At 40.6% G+C, this 13462-nt stretch overlaps 1 protein-coding gene across 1 annotated transcript; it reads right to left on the bottom strand.

Moving 5' to 3' along the window:
• Positions 1 to 10537: 10537 nt before the first annotated feature.
• LOC110528183 lies at positions 10538 to 12952 on the bottom strand. The gene is made up of 3 exons (XM_021610041.2): positions 12669 to 12952; positions 12075 to 12168; positions 10538 to 11932 (listed from the first exon to the last, which is right to left on the bottom strand). Exons 2-3 carry the CDS (start codon positions 12095 to 12097, stop codon positions 10942 to 10944), a joined length of 1014 nt encoding a protein of 337 aa, XP_021465716.2. The 5' UTR covers positions 12098 to 12168; positions 12669 to 12952; the 3' UTR covers positions 10538 to 10941.
• Between the last annotated feature and the right edge of the window lie 510 nt (positions 12953 to 13462).

The following is a 13462-nucleotide window of genomic DNA, read 5'->3' as shown; positions in this document are numbered from 1 at the left end:
CTAACATAATCGTTTGTGGTGCTTTCGCTGTAAAGCCTTTTTGAAATCAGACACTGTGGCTAGATTAACGAGAATTGTATCTTTAAAATTATGTAAAATACTTGTATGCTTGAGGAATTTTAATTATGAGATTTTTGTTGTTTTGAATTTGGCGCCCTGCACTTTCACTGGCTGTTGGCGGGGTGGGACGCTACCGTCCCGAATATCCCAGAGAGGTTAACAAAGGCTATTCAAGAGTCCTTCAGTAGAGTCAAGATAGAGAATGGAGAAAGGTATTTATGGGGGAGTCATAAACCTTACCCACAGGCCAACGTCATGACACATGCTTCAAGATTGTTTTGATCACGCGGACTGGGATATGTTCTGGGAGGGCCTCTGAAAATATCATTGACGAATACACGGATAAGGTGACTCGGGTATAGAAGATGTTGTACCAACTGTGATTATTAAAACCTACCCAAACCAGAAACCGTGGATAGATTGCAGCATTCGCGCAAAACTGAAAGAGTGAACCACTCCATTTAATTTTGAGCCTGCAATCGAACCCACAAATGCTGATGCCCCAGATACTCAACTAGTATAAAGAAGGCCAGTTTTATTGCTGTGCTGACATAATTGCAAAACAGTTTTCTAATGATCAATTAGCCTTTTAAAATGTTAAACTTGGATCAGCTAACAACGTGCCATTGGTACACAGGAGTGATGGTTGCGGATAATGGCCCTCTATACGCTGTCATTACGTTGGCCTGTGGGTGAGGTTTATGACCCTCCCATAAATACCTTTCTCCCTTTCCTCTCTCTTGACTCTACAGAAGGACTCTTGAAAAGCCTTTGTTAAACAAAGAGAGGCGGGTGACATCAAAAGATGGTGATCCAACCAGTTGAAAATATGTGTGTGGACTTAATGAATATGAGGTCAGTTCAGTTGGCGTCTGGGACATGATTACTGACGATAGGACGACATAAACTGCATCTTGGAAAGTCTGCACATTCTAGTTATCAGATTCACATGGAATTTCTGTGCAATTTAAATGTTTAAATATGAAACTATTTGTGAAAAGATTAAATGTAATTTTAGCTTCCAAATGAGAGAATTGGGTTTTCATGAGTAAACTATGCACAACTCAGTGGCCCTGCCCATGTGAACCGACATTGGTTATAAACTATGTAACACGCTCTTCTCTCCCCTCCTATATAAAGCCCTTGACGAAAATGTAACTTTCTGTTCCGAGGATGTTAGGGCGACAGTCCTACGTTAAAAGGGCTCAGATAATAAGCTGTTCCAAGGACGTGTGGATTTGAGGTCCCCACGTTGAAAGGACAAAGACCACCTACAGAACTAAGCCAACAAAATTAGCATTTAATTTCAATGTGAAGGTGACGACCTAGGATGAATTTCAACTATACCAGCCAGAATATAGAATGAGCATATAGCATGGCAACTTGGTATGAACTTTGAACTCCTATTCACTAAAGAAGTGCTACCCCCTCCGCCCGCTAAATGTGGGCTAGGAGAGGACGGACACAGTATCCATTCTACCACGCTCCAGTTCACCACCAGACAGTCTTCAGAGGACCAGAGATCCATGCTTGACAACCGGCCTACGATCTACGACCAATCTACCGAAGCGCAGCTCAGAGTAAATATTTATTGCATTCTCCTTTTTCAAATGGCCGTTAATTTAGAATGCATAAGAAACTGTATTTACGATAGCATAGCTTCTCCCTTTGTTACTCAATCTTCCCGCTCTTTGACTCAAACCCAACCCCCTTTCCTTTGTGTAACCAGCCGTCATGTCGGCTCCGTCCACCAGGGACGTTTTCTTTATGACATAATTTGTAATCAATGTATGATCCATTCTGTGTATATGTAATTCTGTGTGATTAGTTAGGTATTTAGTAAATAAATAATTAAACAAAATGTTCTATTGCTGATTCAACTTGTTAGCCAGGGTTCGTGAAGATAACCAAGAATTTACCACTTTCAGATGAGACTAAGTAAGTTGACGATTAAATATTGACTGCTATTGATGTAAAATATAACTAGGTCTTTAATCACAAAACATACAACCCCACCTTTCTTCTTTCCGGAGAGTTCTTTATTCCTGTCTGTGCAATGTACTGAGAACCCAGCTGGCTGTATGGACGGAGACAGTATATCCCGAGAGAGCCATATTGTCATGCCCTGGCCTTAGTTATCTTTGTTTTCTTTATTATTTTGGTTAGGCCAGGGTGTGACATGGGTGATTTATTGTGTTTCGTCTTGTCTAGGGGTTTTATTAGATTAATGGGGTTGTGTTCAGTTTAGTTGTCTAGGTAAGTCTATGGATGCCTAGAGTGGTTCTCAATCAGAGGCAGGTGTTTATCGTTGTCTCTGATTGGGAACCATATTTAGGCAGCCATATTCTTTGGGTATTTTGTGGGTGATTGTTTCCTGTGTCAGTGTTTGTGCCACATGGGACTGTTTTGGGTTTTCACGTTTCTTGTTTTGTAGTTGTGTTCATGTTGAGATATTCTTATTAAAAGAACCATGGACACTTACCACGCCGCATATTGGTCCTCCGATCCTTCTCGCCTCTCCTCTTCAGATGAAGAGGAGGAAAACCGTGACACATATTTCCTTGAAACAGAGTATGTTACAATTCCTTATGTGTCTCTGGAAGGAGATCCTCGCCCTAAGCTCGTCTACTTTATTATCCAGAGACTGAACATTAGCGAGTAATATACTCAGAAGCGGTGGATGGTGTGTGCGCCTTCTGAGACGGAAGTCCACTCTGAATACCTCTTCTCTGCCAGCGGTGTTTCGGATCTGTCTCTGGAATCAGTTCAATTGACTTGGGGGGGTACGAACAAAGGATCCAATTCTGGAAAGTCGTATTCCTATTCATAACGCTGTTACCGCCTATCTGATATCCAAAAGTTATTTCCGGCTGTATGTAATAGCACAAAATAAATGATGGGCTAATGATGCAAGAAATAACACACAAAAAAACTAAATACTGTAAAGTTGCTTAGGAGCTAGAAGCAGAGCTGCCACAGCTGCACCATCTTACTTACTCTTGGACAATGTGACTTTTATCAATATATTCTCTATTTACTCTCAGATTTTAAAATGCATATTAGCATCAAAGTAGACATCACGCAAGACTACAAATACCTGCAAGCTCCTGCACGTTATCTCTAACTGACACCTTTGCTAACAGGTATTGTGTCCATTTAAAACTTGCCCAAGACACTTCAGAGAATTGTACATTTAAATAAATATTGCAAATGTATTCATACTACATGTAACTAACATTAGATAGTTAATCCAGAGATTCTTACCTTTGCCTCGATTCGGCAGTCTCGTCCAGATCATCATGGTATTTGTGGTTCTTTATGACTAGCATTTCATTTTGGGGGGTAAATGCAGGCGAATATATTGACAAGTTACCTTGTCCTAGAGAGACTTACACGTTTATCAAAAGGTCACTTTTGCTGCGATTACAGCTGTAAGTCGCTTGGGGTATGTCTCTATCAGTTTTGCACATCGAGAGAATGACATTTTTTCCCATTCCTCCTTGCAAAACAGCTCGAGCTCTGTGAGGTTGGATGGAGAGCATTTGTGAACAGCAGTTTTCAGTTCTTTCCACAGATTCTCGATTGGATTCAGGTCTGGACTTTGACTTGGCCATTCTAACACCTGGATATGTTTATTTTTGAACCATTCCATTGTAGATTTTGCTTTATGTTTTGGATCATTGTCTTGTTGGAAGACAAATCTCCGTCCCAGTCTCAGGCCTTTTGCAGACTCCATCAGGTTTTCTTCCAGAATGATCCTGTATTTGGCTCCATCCATCTTCCCATCAATTTTAACCATCTTCCCTGTCCCTGCTGAAGAAAAGCAGGCCCAAACCATGATGCTGCCACCACTATGTTTGACAGTGGGTATGGTGTGTTCAGGGTGATGAGCTGTGTTGCTTTTACGCCAAACATAACGTTTTGCATTGTTGCCAAAAAGTTCAATTTTGGTTTCATCTGACCAGAGCACCTTCTTCCACATGTTTGGTGTGTCTCCCAAGTGGCTTGTGGCAAACTTTAACCGACACTTTTTATGGATATCTTTAAGAAATGGCTTTCTTCTTGCCACTCTTCCATAAAGGCCAGATTTGTGCAATATACGACTGATTGTTGTCCTATGGACAGAGTCTCCCACCTCAGCTGTAGATCTCTGCAGTTCATCCACAGTGATCATGGGCCTCTTGGCTGCATCTCTGATCAGTCTTCTCCTTGTATGAGCTGAAAGTTTAGAGGGACGGCCAGGTCTTGGTAGATTTGCAGTGGTCTACTACTCCTTCCATTTCAATATTATCACTTGCACAGTGCTCCTTGGGATGTTTAAAGCTTGGGAAATCTTTTTATATCCAAATCCGGCTTTAAACTTCTTCACAACAGTATCTCGGACCTGTGTTAATGATTAGTTATTGGAGAAACAAGACCAAGATGAGACTCTGGACAAGGCGGATACGGTATATTAAAGGCCGTTTATTCAAGCGTAATAATATCTGGCAAAACGTGCTGCACGGCTCCTATTCGTCCACCTCTTAGGGAGATATCGGAAGAAGAAGAGGCTACAACATATTTGTGCAGTTCTTTATACATTGAAATGACGTAGGTAGATTCTGGTAGTCCTGGCTCCTGGTAGGTTGTTCGTAGGTGATAGACAGTCCTCTCCAGCCTGGTGTCAGTATCCCATTGGTTCTCGACAGAGTTCTTTGTCTTTGGAGCCCATCCCAAAGGGTTTTGAGCGTGTGTATATTTATGAGTTTTCAGTGTGTTTATCTTATTCCGCCACCCTGGTGGGGGTTTCCCGTGCAGTTAGTATATTGAGAAACAGAGAGATGGGGAAGGTATAACACAGAGTACAAGCCAAAATTGCATGGTTAAACCCAGGCAGACAACAGTCAGTGAATGGGTCATTACATGTTTTAATATGTTATTACACCTGCCTGGTGTGTTCCTTGTTCTTCATGATGCTCTCTGCGCTTTTAACGGACCTCTGAGATTATCACAGTGCAGGTGCATTTATACGGAGACTTGATTACACACAGGTGGATTGTATTTATCATCATTAGTCATTTAGGTCAACATTGGATCATTCAGAGATCCTCACTGAACTTCTGGAGAGAGTTTGCTGCACTGAAAGTAAAGGGGCTGAATAATTTTGCACGCCCAATTTTTCAGTTTTTGATTTGTTAAAAAAGTTTGAAATATCCAATGAATGTCGTTCCACTTCATGATTGTGTCCCACTTGTTGTTGATTCTTCACAAAAAAATACAGTTTTATATCTTTATGTTTGAAGCCTGAAATGTGGCAAATGGTCGAAAAGTTCAAGGGGGCCGAATACTTTCGCAAGGCACTGTACACATGGTTAGCAGATGTTAATGCGAGTGTAGCGAAATGCTTGTACTTCTAGTTCCGACAATGCAGTAATAACCAATGAGTAATCTAACTAACAATTCCAAAACTACTACCTTATACACACAAGTGTAAAGGGATAAAGAATATGTACATAAAGATATATGAATGAGTGATGATACAGAGCGGCATAGGCAAGATGCAGTAGATGGTATCGAGTACAGTATATACATATGAGATGTGTATGTAAACAAAGTGGCATAGTTTAAAGTGGCTAGTGATACATGTATTACATAAGGATGCAGTAGATGATATAGAGTACAGTGTATATATATATGTATACATATGAGAGAAATAATGTAGGGTATGTAAACATTATATTAAGTAGCATTGCTTAAAGTGGCTAGTGATATATTTTACATCAATTCCCATTATTAAAGTGGCTAGAGTTGAGTCAGTGTGTTGGCAGCAGCCACTCAATGTTAGTGGTGGCTGTTTAACAGTCTGATGGCCTTGAGATAGAAGCTGTTTTTCAGTCTCTCGGTCACAGGTTTGATGCACCTGTACTGACCTCGCCTTCTGGATGATAGCGGGGTGAACAGGCAGTGGCTCAGGTGGTTGTTGTCCTTGATGATCTTTATGGCCTTCCTGTGACATCGGGTGGTGTAGGTGTCCTGGAGGGCAGGTCGTTTGCCCCCGGTGATGCGTTGTGCAGACCTCACTACCCTCTGGAGAGCCTTACGGTTGTGGGTGGAGCAGTTGCCGTACCAGGCGGTGATATAGCCCGACAGGATGCTATCGATTGTGCATCTGTCGAAGTTTGTGAGTGTTTTAGGTGACAAGCCGAATTTCTTCAGCCTCCTGAGGTTGAAGAGGCGCTGCTGCGCCTTCTTCACAATGCTGTCTGTGTGGGTGGACCAATTCAGTTTGTCTGTGATGTTTACGCCGAGGAACTTAAAACTTACTACCCTCTCCACTACTGTTCCATCGATGTGGATAGGGGGGTGTTCCCTCTGCTGTTTCCTGAAGTCCACAATCATCTCCTTAGTTTTGTTGACGTTGAGTGTGAGGTTATTTTCCTGACACCACACTCCGAGGGCCCTCACCTCCTCCCTGTAGGCTGTCTCGTCGTTGTTGGTAATCAAGCCTGCCACTGTTGTGTCGTCCGCAAACTTGATGATTGAGTTGGAGGCGTGCGTGGCCACGCAGTCGTGGGTGAACAGGGAGTACAGGAGAGGGCTCAGAACGCACCCTTGTGGGGCCCCAGTGTTGAGGATCAGCGGGGTGGAGATGTTGTTACCTACCCTCACCACCTGGGGGCGGGCGTCAGGAAGTCCAGTACCCAGTTGCACAGGGCAGGGTCGAGACCCAGGGTCTCGAGCTTGATGACGAGTTTGGAGGGTACTATGGTGTTAAATGCTGAGCTGTAGTCGATGAACAGCATTCTCACATAGGTATTCCTCTTGTCCAGATGGGTTAGGGCAGTTTGCAGTGTGGTTGAGATTGCATCGTCTGTGGACCTATTTGGGCGGTAAGCAAATTGGAGTGGGTATAGGGTGTCAGGTAGGGTGGAGGTGATATGGTCCTTGACAAGTCTCTCAAAGCACTATTTTCACAATAAGTAATGGTAATTTCTAGGTAATATTAGGAATATTGGGAATTTTTAGGAATAACGTTATGGGCATATAGATTTGTTTAGTATTCTTTAGAATTGTACCAATTTCTCACTAGTCTACGGCAGACCTTCTGTTCACTTATATATAGGAGCATAAGGAGTTTTTATTTGTCTTTCCTTCATAGCAATAACAGGGGACTAAAGTTAGATAAATTCTGCCAAATCAATGAGTGCCATTTCTTTATGCCAAAACAATGTCACCCTATACATGTTCTTTTTGAAGATGTATTTATTAACTTGGAAAAATAACTTTTAAAAAATCATAAAATATCCACGTCATGGGGTAATCTTGCATTTCATGAACAACATCACCGGCCTTGTGAAGAGGTGCACTTGATTTGTCTCGCTTGGCGGGCTAAGTAGGCAGAGTTTGCACTCTAGACCACTTTTTTATTTAACCTTTATTTAACTAGACAAGTCAATTAAGAATAAATTCTCATTTACAATGACGGCCTACCAAAAGGCAAAAGGCCTCCCCGTCCCTGGGAATGAGAATTTTTAAAATCAAAAACAAGTAGGACAAATCTCGACAATATATTTCTAAGGAGTGTCAAGACCCCAGGCCCAGATGGATACCTTATAAAACATTTAGCAACATGCTCTCTCCCTACCTGCACAAAATGTTGGTTCAGGCCAATGAGGATGGAGCTCTCCCACCTACTTTGGATGAAGCGTTCATTACAGTCATACATAAGAAGGGTAAAGATCCGGAAGAGGTAGGGTCATACAGACCAATATCTTTCCTTAATACAGACCAAAAGATTTTAGCAAAAACTCTGGCTAACAGGCTTAGCACTTTAATTGGCAAATTGGTCCATTCGGACCAGACTGGTTTTATCCCTAACAGAAACTCATTCTTCAATCTCAGGCGCCTCTTCAACATGATGTATTCTCAGAGGTTACCTAACGTGGACCTTGCCGTTATATCTCTAGACGCCGAAAAGGCCCTTGATCAAGTTGAGTAGTCCTATCTATTCAAGGTCCTACAGAAATGTTATATTGGAGATGGGTTCACAAATTTGATCCAGCTTTTATATAGGAACCCTTGAGCAAGAATACTCACTGACCAATCGCTGTCGCCTATGCTCTTCGCTCTAATTGTTGAACCTCTCGCTCAGAAGATCAGATCTCATGCAGCAATACACGGCTATACTCTAAATAAGATTTCCCTATACGCAAATGACATTCTCCTCTATGTAACAGAACCCCAAGCTAGTATCCCAGCTATTATTGATGTGATTCATTTGTTTGGTACCTTCTCGGGATACAGAATAAATTGGAACAAGAGTGAATTAATGCCCATACGGTTGCAAAACACCTCCTGGCTAGAACATCTTCCAGTTAAGTTATCTTCAGAAAAATGTACCTACCTAGGAATTGTAGTTACCAAACAATACTCCTCACTATTTAAAGATAATTTCCCCTCTCTGATGCAAAAACTCAAGGCAAACTTCTCTGCTTCTCTTCTCAAATTTCTCTGCTCGAAAGAATTAATGCCATTAAAATTGGTCTTCCTCCCACAACTGCTTTACCTACAGTATACCAGAACATCCCAGTATTCATACCTAAGTTCTTTCATAAACAACTGGACTCAATTACCAATCCTTTCATCTGGGATTATAAAACACACAGGATAGGTAAAAAACACCTGTAAATCCAAGATGGAAGGAGGATTGTCTCTCCCAAATTGTATATTTTATTAGTGGGCCGCTAACCTCCTCACTGTTACGTTTTGGCTGGCGCACTTCCGTCATCCAGCTGGTTTAGTATGAAGCGTGAGGAGTGTCACCCCTTCTCTATTGGCGCAGTGATTTTGTCGCCTGTTAATCTGGAGATGTCACTATTATCGTAACAATCCTATTATACATAGCACAGTCCGAATCTGGAAGCAAATCAAAGTCCACTCTGATCTTAGACCAATATCATTCATGATCCTATTGCCAGGAATCCCTCCTTTGCCCCTCTAACCTTGATAACACCTTTGAGCGATGGGGAGAGCTAGGGAGAAATACCATAGGGGATCTATATATAGAAGGGACCTTTGCCTCCTTTGAGTTGCTGAGGGAAACTTATAATCTTCCCAGAAGTAACTCTTTCAGAAAAGTACAAATTAGAGACTGTGTTAGAAAACACCTCCCAACATTTGGGAATGCTAAACCTTCCATGTTTGATAGATGCATAAAAATATGCCCCACCTCAGACAAACTGATATCTTGTCTATATGATGCTTTTCAATCTGTTAGCACACCTTCTACAGATGCCATTAAGGCAAAATGGGAGGAAGAACTAGGGACTGACATCTCGGTGGCAGACTGGGAAGAGAGCTTGGAGTATATCCACACATGCTCCATTAATTTCAGACATCGTCTCATACAATTCAAGGTATTACACAGATTACACTATTCCAAAACTAAACTGCATAGGATATTTCCTGATACATCCCCTACGTGTGGTAAATGTCAGGCTGTGCAGGGTACACTACTCCACTGCTTTGCCCTATGCTCTAACTTGTATGGTTATTGGTGTGGGATTTTTAGGATCCTCTCTGAAGTTCTGGAGACTTCAAAAGACCCAGACTCGCTTCTGATAATCCTGGGAGTGTCTGATTACCTAAACGGATTATCCAACCCCCAAAAACAACTCATCTCTTACAGTCTCATTTCGGCAAAAAAAAATGTATCTTGTTGTTTTGGAAAAATAGGGAAGCTCCCTCTACCAAATTATGGCTCAGCGAATTGGCAAACACTGCACACTTAGAAAGAATTAGATAAATTCTGAACAATAGATTATCAACAATTGATCAAATCTGGAAGCCTTTCCTCTCTTGCTTGGACCAGTCGGCGCTGAGAACTTGTACATTTTAACGCACTCTCAAATGTAATATTTTAATCTACCTTTGGGCAGCATGTCCTTGTCCTTGTTTTGTATGTCGTGTTTTGTATTATTTGTTCTGCAACCAGAACTCTGGGTCTTGTTGTTCCTGTCTGCTCTTTTATGTTTAGATAAGAATTGCATACTTGTCTTTTATACCTATACACCATTCTTGTGTGTGTTCAATAAAAAATATTTGAACAAGAAAAAATTCAGTGGGAGTGGTACCTGTCCAGTGATTGTTACAGTCATCTGTTTATGTGGGTTCTAGGGATTGCTGTTTGAGGACTCCCATACCTTCGTGTACTGTATATGATAAATTATAATATTCTGAACAGAGGTGAGCTCATACATTTTAGGGTAACATTTTCTGAATGCAAAGCTGAAATAAGCAACAAGAAAAGAAAACATTTGTTGGTTGTTAAAAAGTAGTTGTCATTGCTGACATATTAAACCACACTATCTTCAAATACTAAACCCTTTAGAGAAATGTTTGTAGGCATTATCATGATCATTTGTTGGGATGATGGAAATTGAAGCAGGCCGTTTAAATTAAATCTCTTGTAGCAGGTCACAATAAAACCAGGCAACGGTTGTGTCGTCATTCTTGGAATTTATTTCCAAAGCAGACAAAGTCTTTTTTTTTAGATCCATCATCACTTTATCCAGGGATAGGTTGGAAAGGAAATTACAACAATGTTTAGAAAAAAATATGAAACATTTTTAAAAAAGGTACTAGAGCCTACATTAACATAATCACTAGGGACACTCGAGTGCTATGGAAAAAGACTACAGAACTATGGCACAACACCATTTCATAATGATGCACAATTTGTTGAAACTGTTGGTTAACTACATTATTGGTATAAATCTTATATGACAAAAGATGACTGAAAAAATGTGACAGCATTAAGTTAAAACACCACACCTGTTGATTGAATGAATTTCCCTCATCATAAACTTTTCTAATAAGCTACTGGAGGGAAAAAGACAAACTTCAACAGTTGGTTTTGTAATCACATGATATGCCCTCAACTATTTCATCAGCTGTGGCGAGGGGTACGAGACATTTTCCACATGGACATGTACCCACACACTCGTGCCCTTTTCTGCGACATTTCACTCCAATAAACATTTTATCGGCATCACAAGTAGTAAGGCTTTTGATCACAATCTCCATGTCAAAATGTAGGGCCTGACCTTCAGGCAGGTGGAATGCCAGGGTCACATGGTCCCACATGTACCATGCATTCCCCCCGCCTTCTGTTCCTACATTTTGGTTAACTTCATCTATGGCTAACCCAAAGGCATGGGTTTCAGACATGGCTTGTGCACGCCAGACAATGTTGCCACTCATGTAAGCACAGAGAGCATCATCACTACCATCACCAAGAACAGGGTACTTCTCAAATTCCTTATCATCTGGACTGTGAACAAGCACTGTGTACATGATCTCTTGTTTGTAGACTACAGTCTCATACACTCTCAGGACAGGCTGTTTTCCACCACAGATCTGCTGACTGTACATCATCAGGAAATTAGACAGACTGAAAGTGAACCTGAAGTTCCCAAAGCGTGATGCCTTCCTGAAGGCAGGTGAGGTGGTGAACTTGCTGAGGAAGGGTTGCTGTATCTGCCTCTGCTCAGGTGTTCTGTCAGGGAAGATCTTCTCCAGGTAACGGCGTTCTGCTGCAATGATATCGTCATCATCCACAGGAAGATTGCACCACAGGAAACTCTTCTCACCCCCCTTAAATCCACCTGATTTCAAGATTCCATCAAGGCCTCTTTTTGTAGTGACATGGGCAACTTTGGACAGATGGAACTCTGGTCCTTCTGGGTATGGTGCTATGTCTTTTGATAGGTATCTAGCTATTCCTGCCTCGTTTAAAAGGGTCTTCTCTTGTTTTAATGTGGCGATATTCTTATGCTCTCCACTGGAAAAGTTCTCCTTTACACCTCTGTCATTATAACGCACCTTCATTTCCCTAAGATAAAAATAAAACATTTAAAATGTTGGTTGAACAGACATGCAATTCTGCTCTCCGCACCTATTTAGTAGGCTACAAATAATGTATATTTCTTTGCACACACACACTAGATTTGAATTGTTACCGTGATACAATCTACCTTTTTCCCCCAAGTTTGGACATAGCTGCTTGATGGAAGATCTGCGGTCTGATAGATGTAGATAGCTCTTGTCAATCCACAATGAGTGAATAACCTGTACAGTAGTTCAATCAGACATTCAATAAAAGCATTTGAACAACAGTTTGTATCCAAGAGTAATGTTAAAATGGCTCTCCCAATTAACTGGAACCAATTAGCCTTCTTTTTAAAAAAGTTGTTAGGATGGTTTTATTAACATACATCCCTGACTTGAAAAAAAATCAAATAAATGTCAAGTCCCCCTTACTTACAGATTGATATCATCATCTGAACTACCCTTTTTAAGTTGGATGAACTATAATATGGATATTGGTTTAACTATAAAGGTAATTTTGACTGTTTCAAACGTGTACAGTACATATGATATTATTATACTAAAGTTACAGACTCATACCACATTTCATGACATAAGCTAATTATAATTTACATATGTACAAATAGCCACCAAATATGTGATTACTTCATGAAATGATGTACTGTAAGTATGTGTAATTAAATCACATTTTTGTCTCATGAAATGTCATTGTTTCTTTAACATAACCTACAATAACTTACTTTGTTTGGAGACTTGCCGCTTGATTGTAGAGTAGAGTTTCAGATTGGCGGCCTTCAGTTGATGTCTCCCCACTGTATGGCAGCTGAAATGTCCCAATCGTATGTTTGTATCTATATATACTGACTCTGATCCTTAAGGCTGTGTTTAGACTTGCAGCCCGTTTCTGATCTTTTTTCCACTAGTTGGTCTTCTGACCAATAACGTCAGACCTTTTCACATCAGATCTTTTTCAGAGCTGATCTGATTGGTCAAAAATATCAGAATTAGGCTGTCTGTGTAAACAAAGCCTTTTTGTAACTGAAGTCTTTAGCCACACCCTACGTAGGAAATCTAGTTTCATTTCTTGAGAACTGAATGACTATCAGGTTAATAAGTAGCCTGAACAGCCTAACTTGTTTACCACGGTGAGCTGTCTCTTTGTAGATAGCACTTTACAATATGTAATTATCAGCACTTTACAATATGTAATTATCAGGTACTTACTGAGACATTTCATAGTAAAATGGTAAATGAATGTTGTTTCCATTGGATATATTGAAATAAGCAGCAAATGTTTACCAAATGGGTATGAATTATTTGAAGTAAGTACCAGAAAGTATCCACAGGTAACAGTGGAAACAGTACTGTAAAATAAGATGCTACATTTATGTTTTTATTAAGGTGGAAAGATGCTCATGTGGACCTGCACAAGAATAATGTCAGACCTTTTCACATCAGATGTTTTTCAGAGCTGATCTGAAAGTGACAGCATTTATTAGAATTGGGGTGTGTGTAAACAAAGCTATAAGCCACA

Source organism: Oncorhynchus mykiss, chromosome 7 (assembly GCF_013265735.2).
Source record: "Oncorhynchus mykiss isolate Arlee chromosome 7, USDA_OmykA_1.1, whole genome shotgun sequence".
In the NCBI taxonomy this organism is placed as follows: Eukaryota; Metazoa; Chordata; class Actinopteri; order Salmoniformes; family Salmonidae; genus Oncorhynchus; species Oncorhynchus mykiss.
The sequence above is the reverse complement of the archived record's forward strand: the minus strand, read 5'-3'. Positions and strand labels throughout refer to the sequence as shown.

What these genes read in the sequence shown, in the direction of transcription:
- LOC110528183 (XM_021610041.2), bottom strand. Translation starts at nt 12,097, where the DNA reads ATGTCCAAACTTGGGGGAAAAAG. An exon ending in TCCAAACTTGGGGGAAAAAG is followed by an intron (nt 11,933 to 12,074) that starts GTAGATTGTATC and finishes TTTTTATCTTAG; the next exon opens with GGAAATGAAGGTGCGTTATA.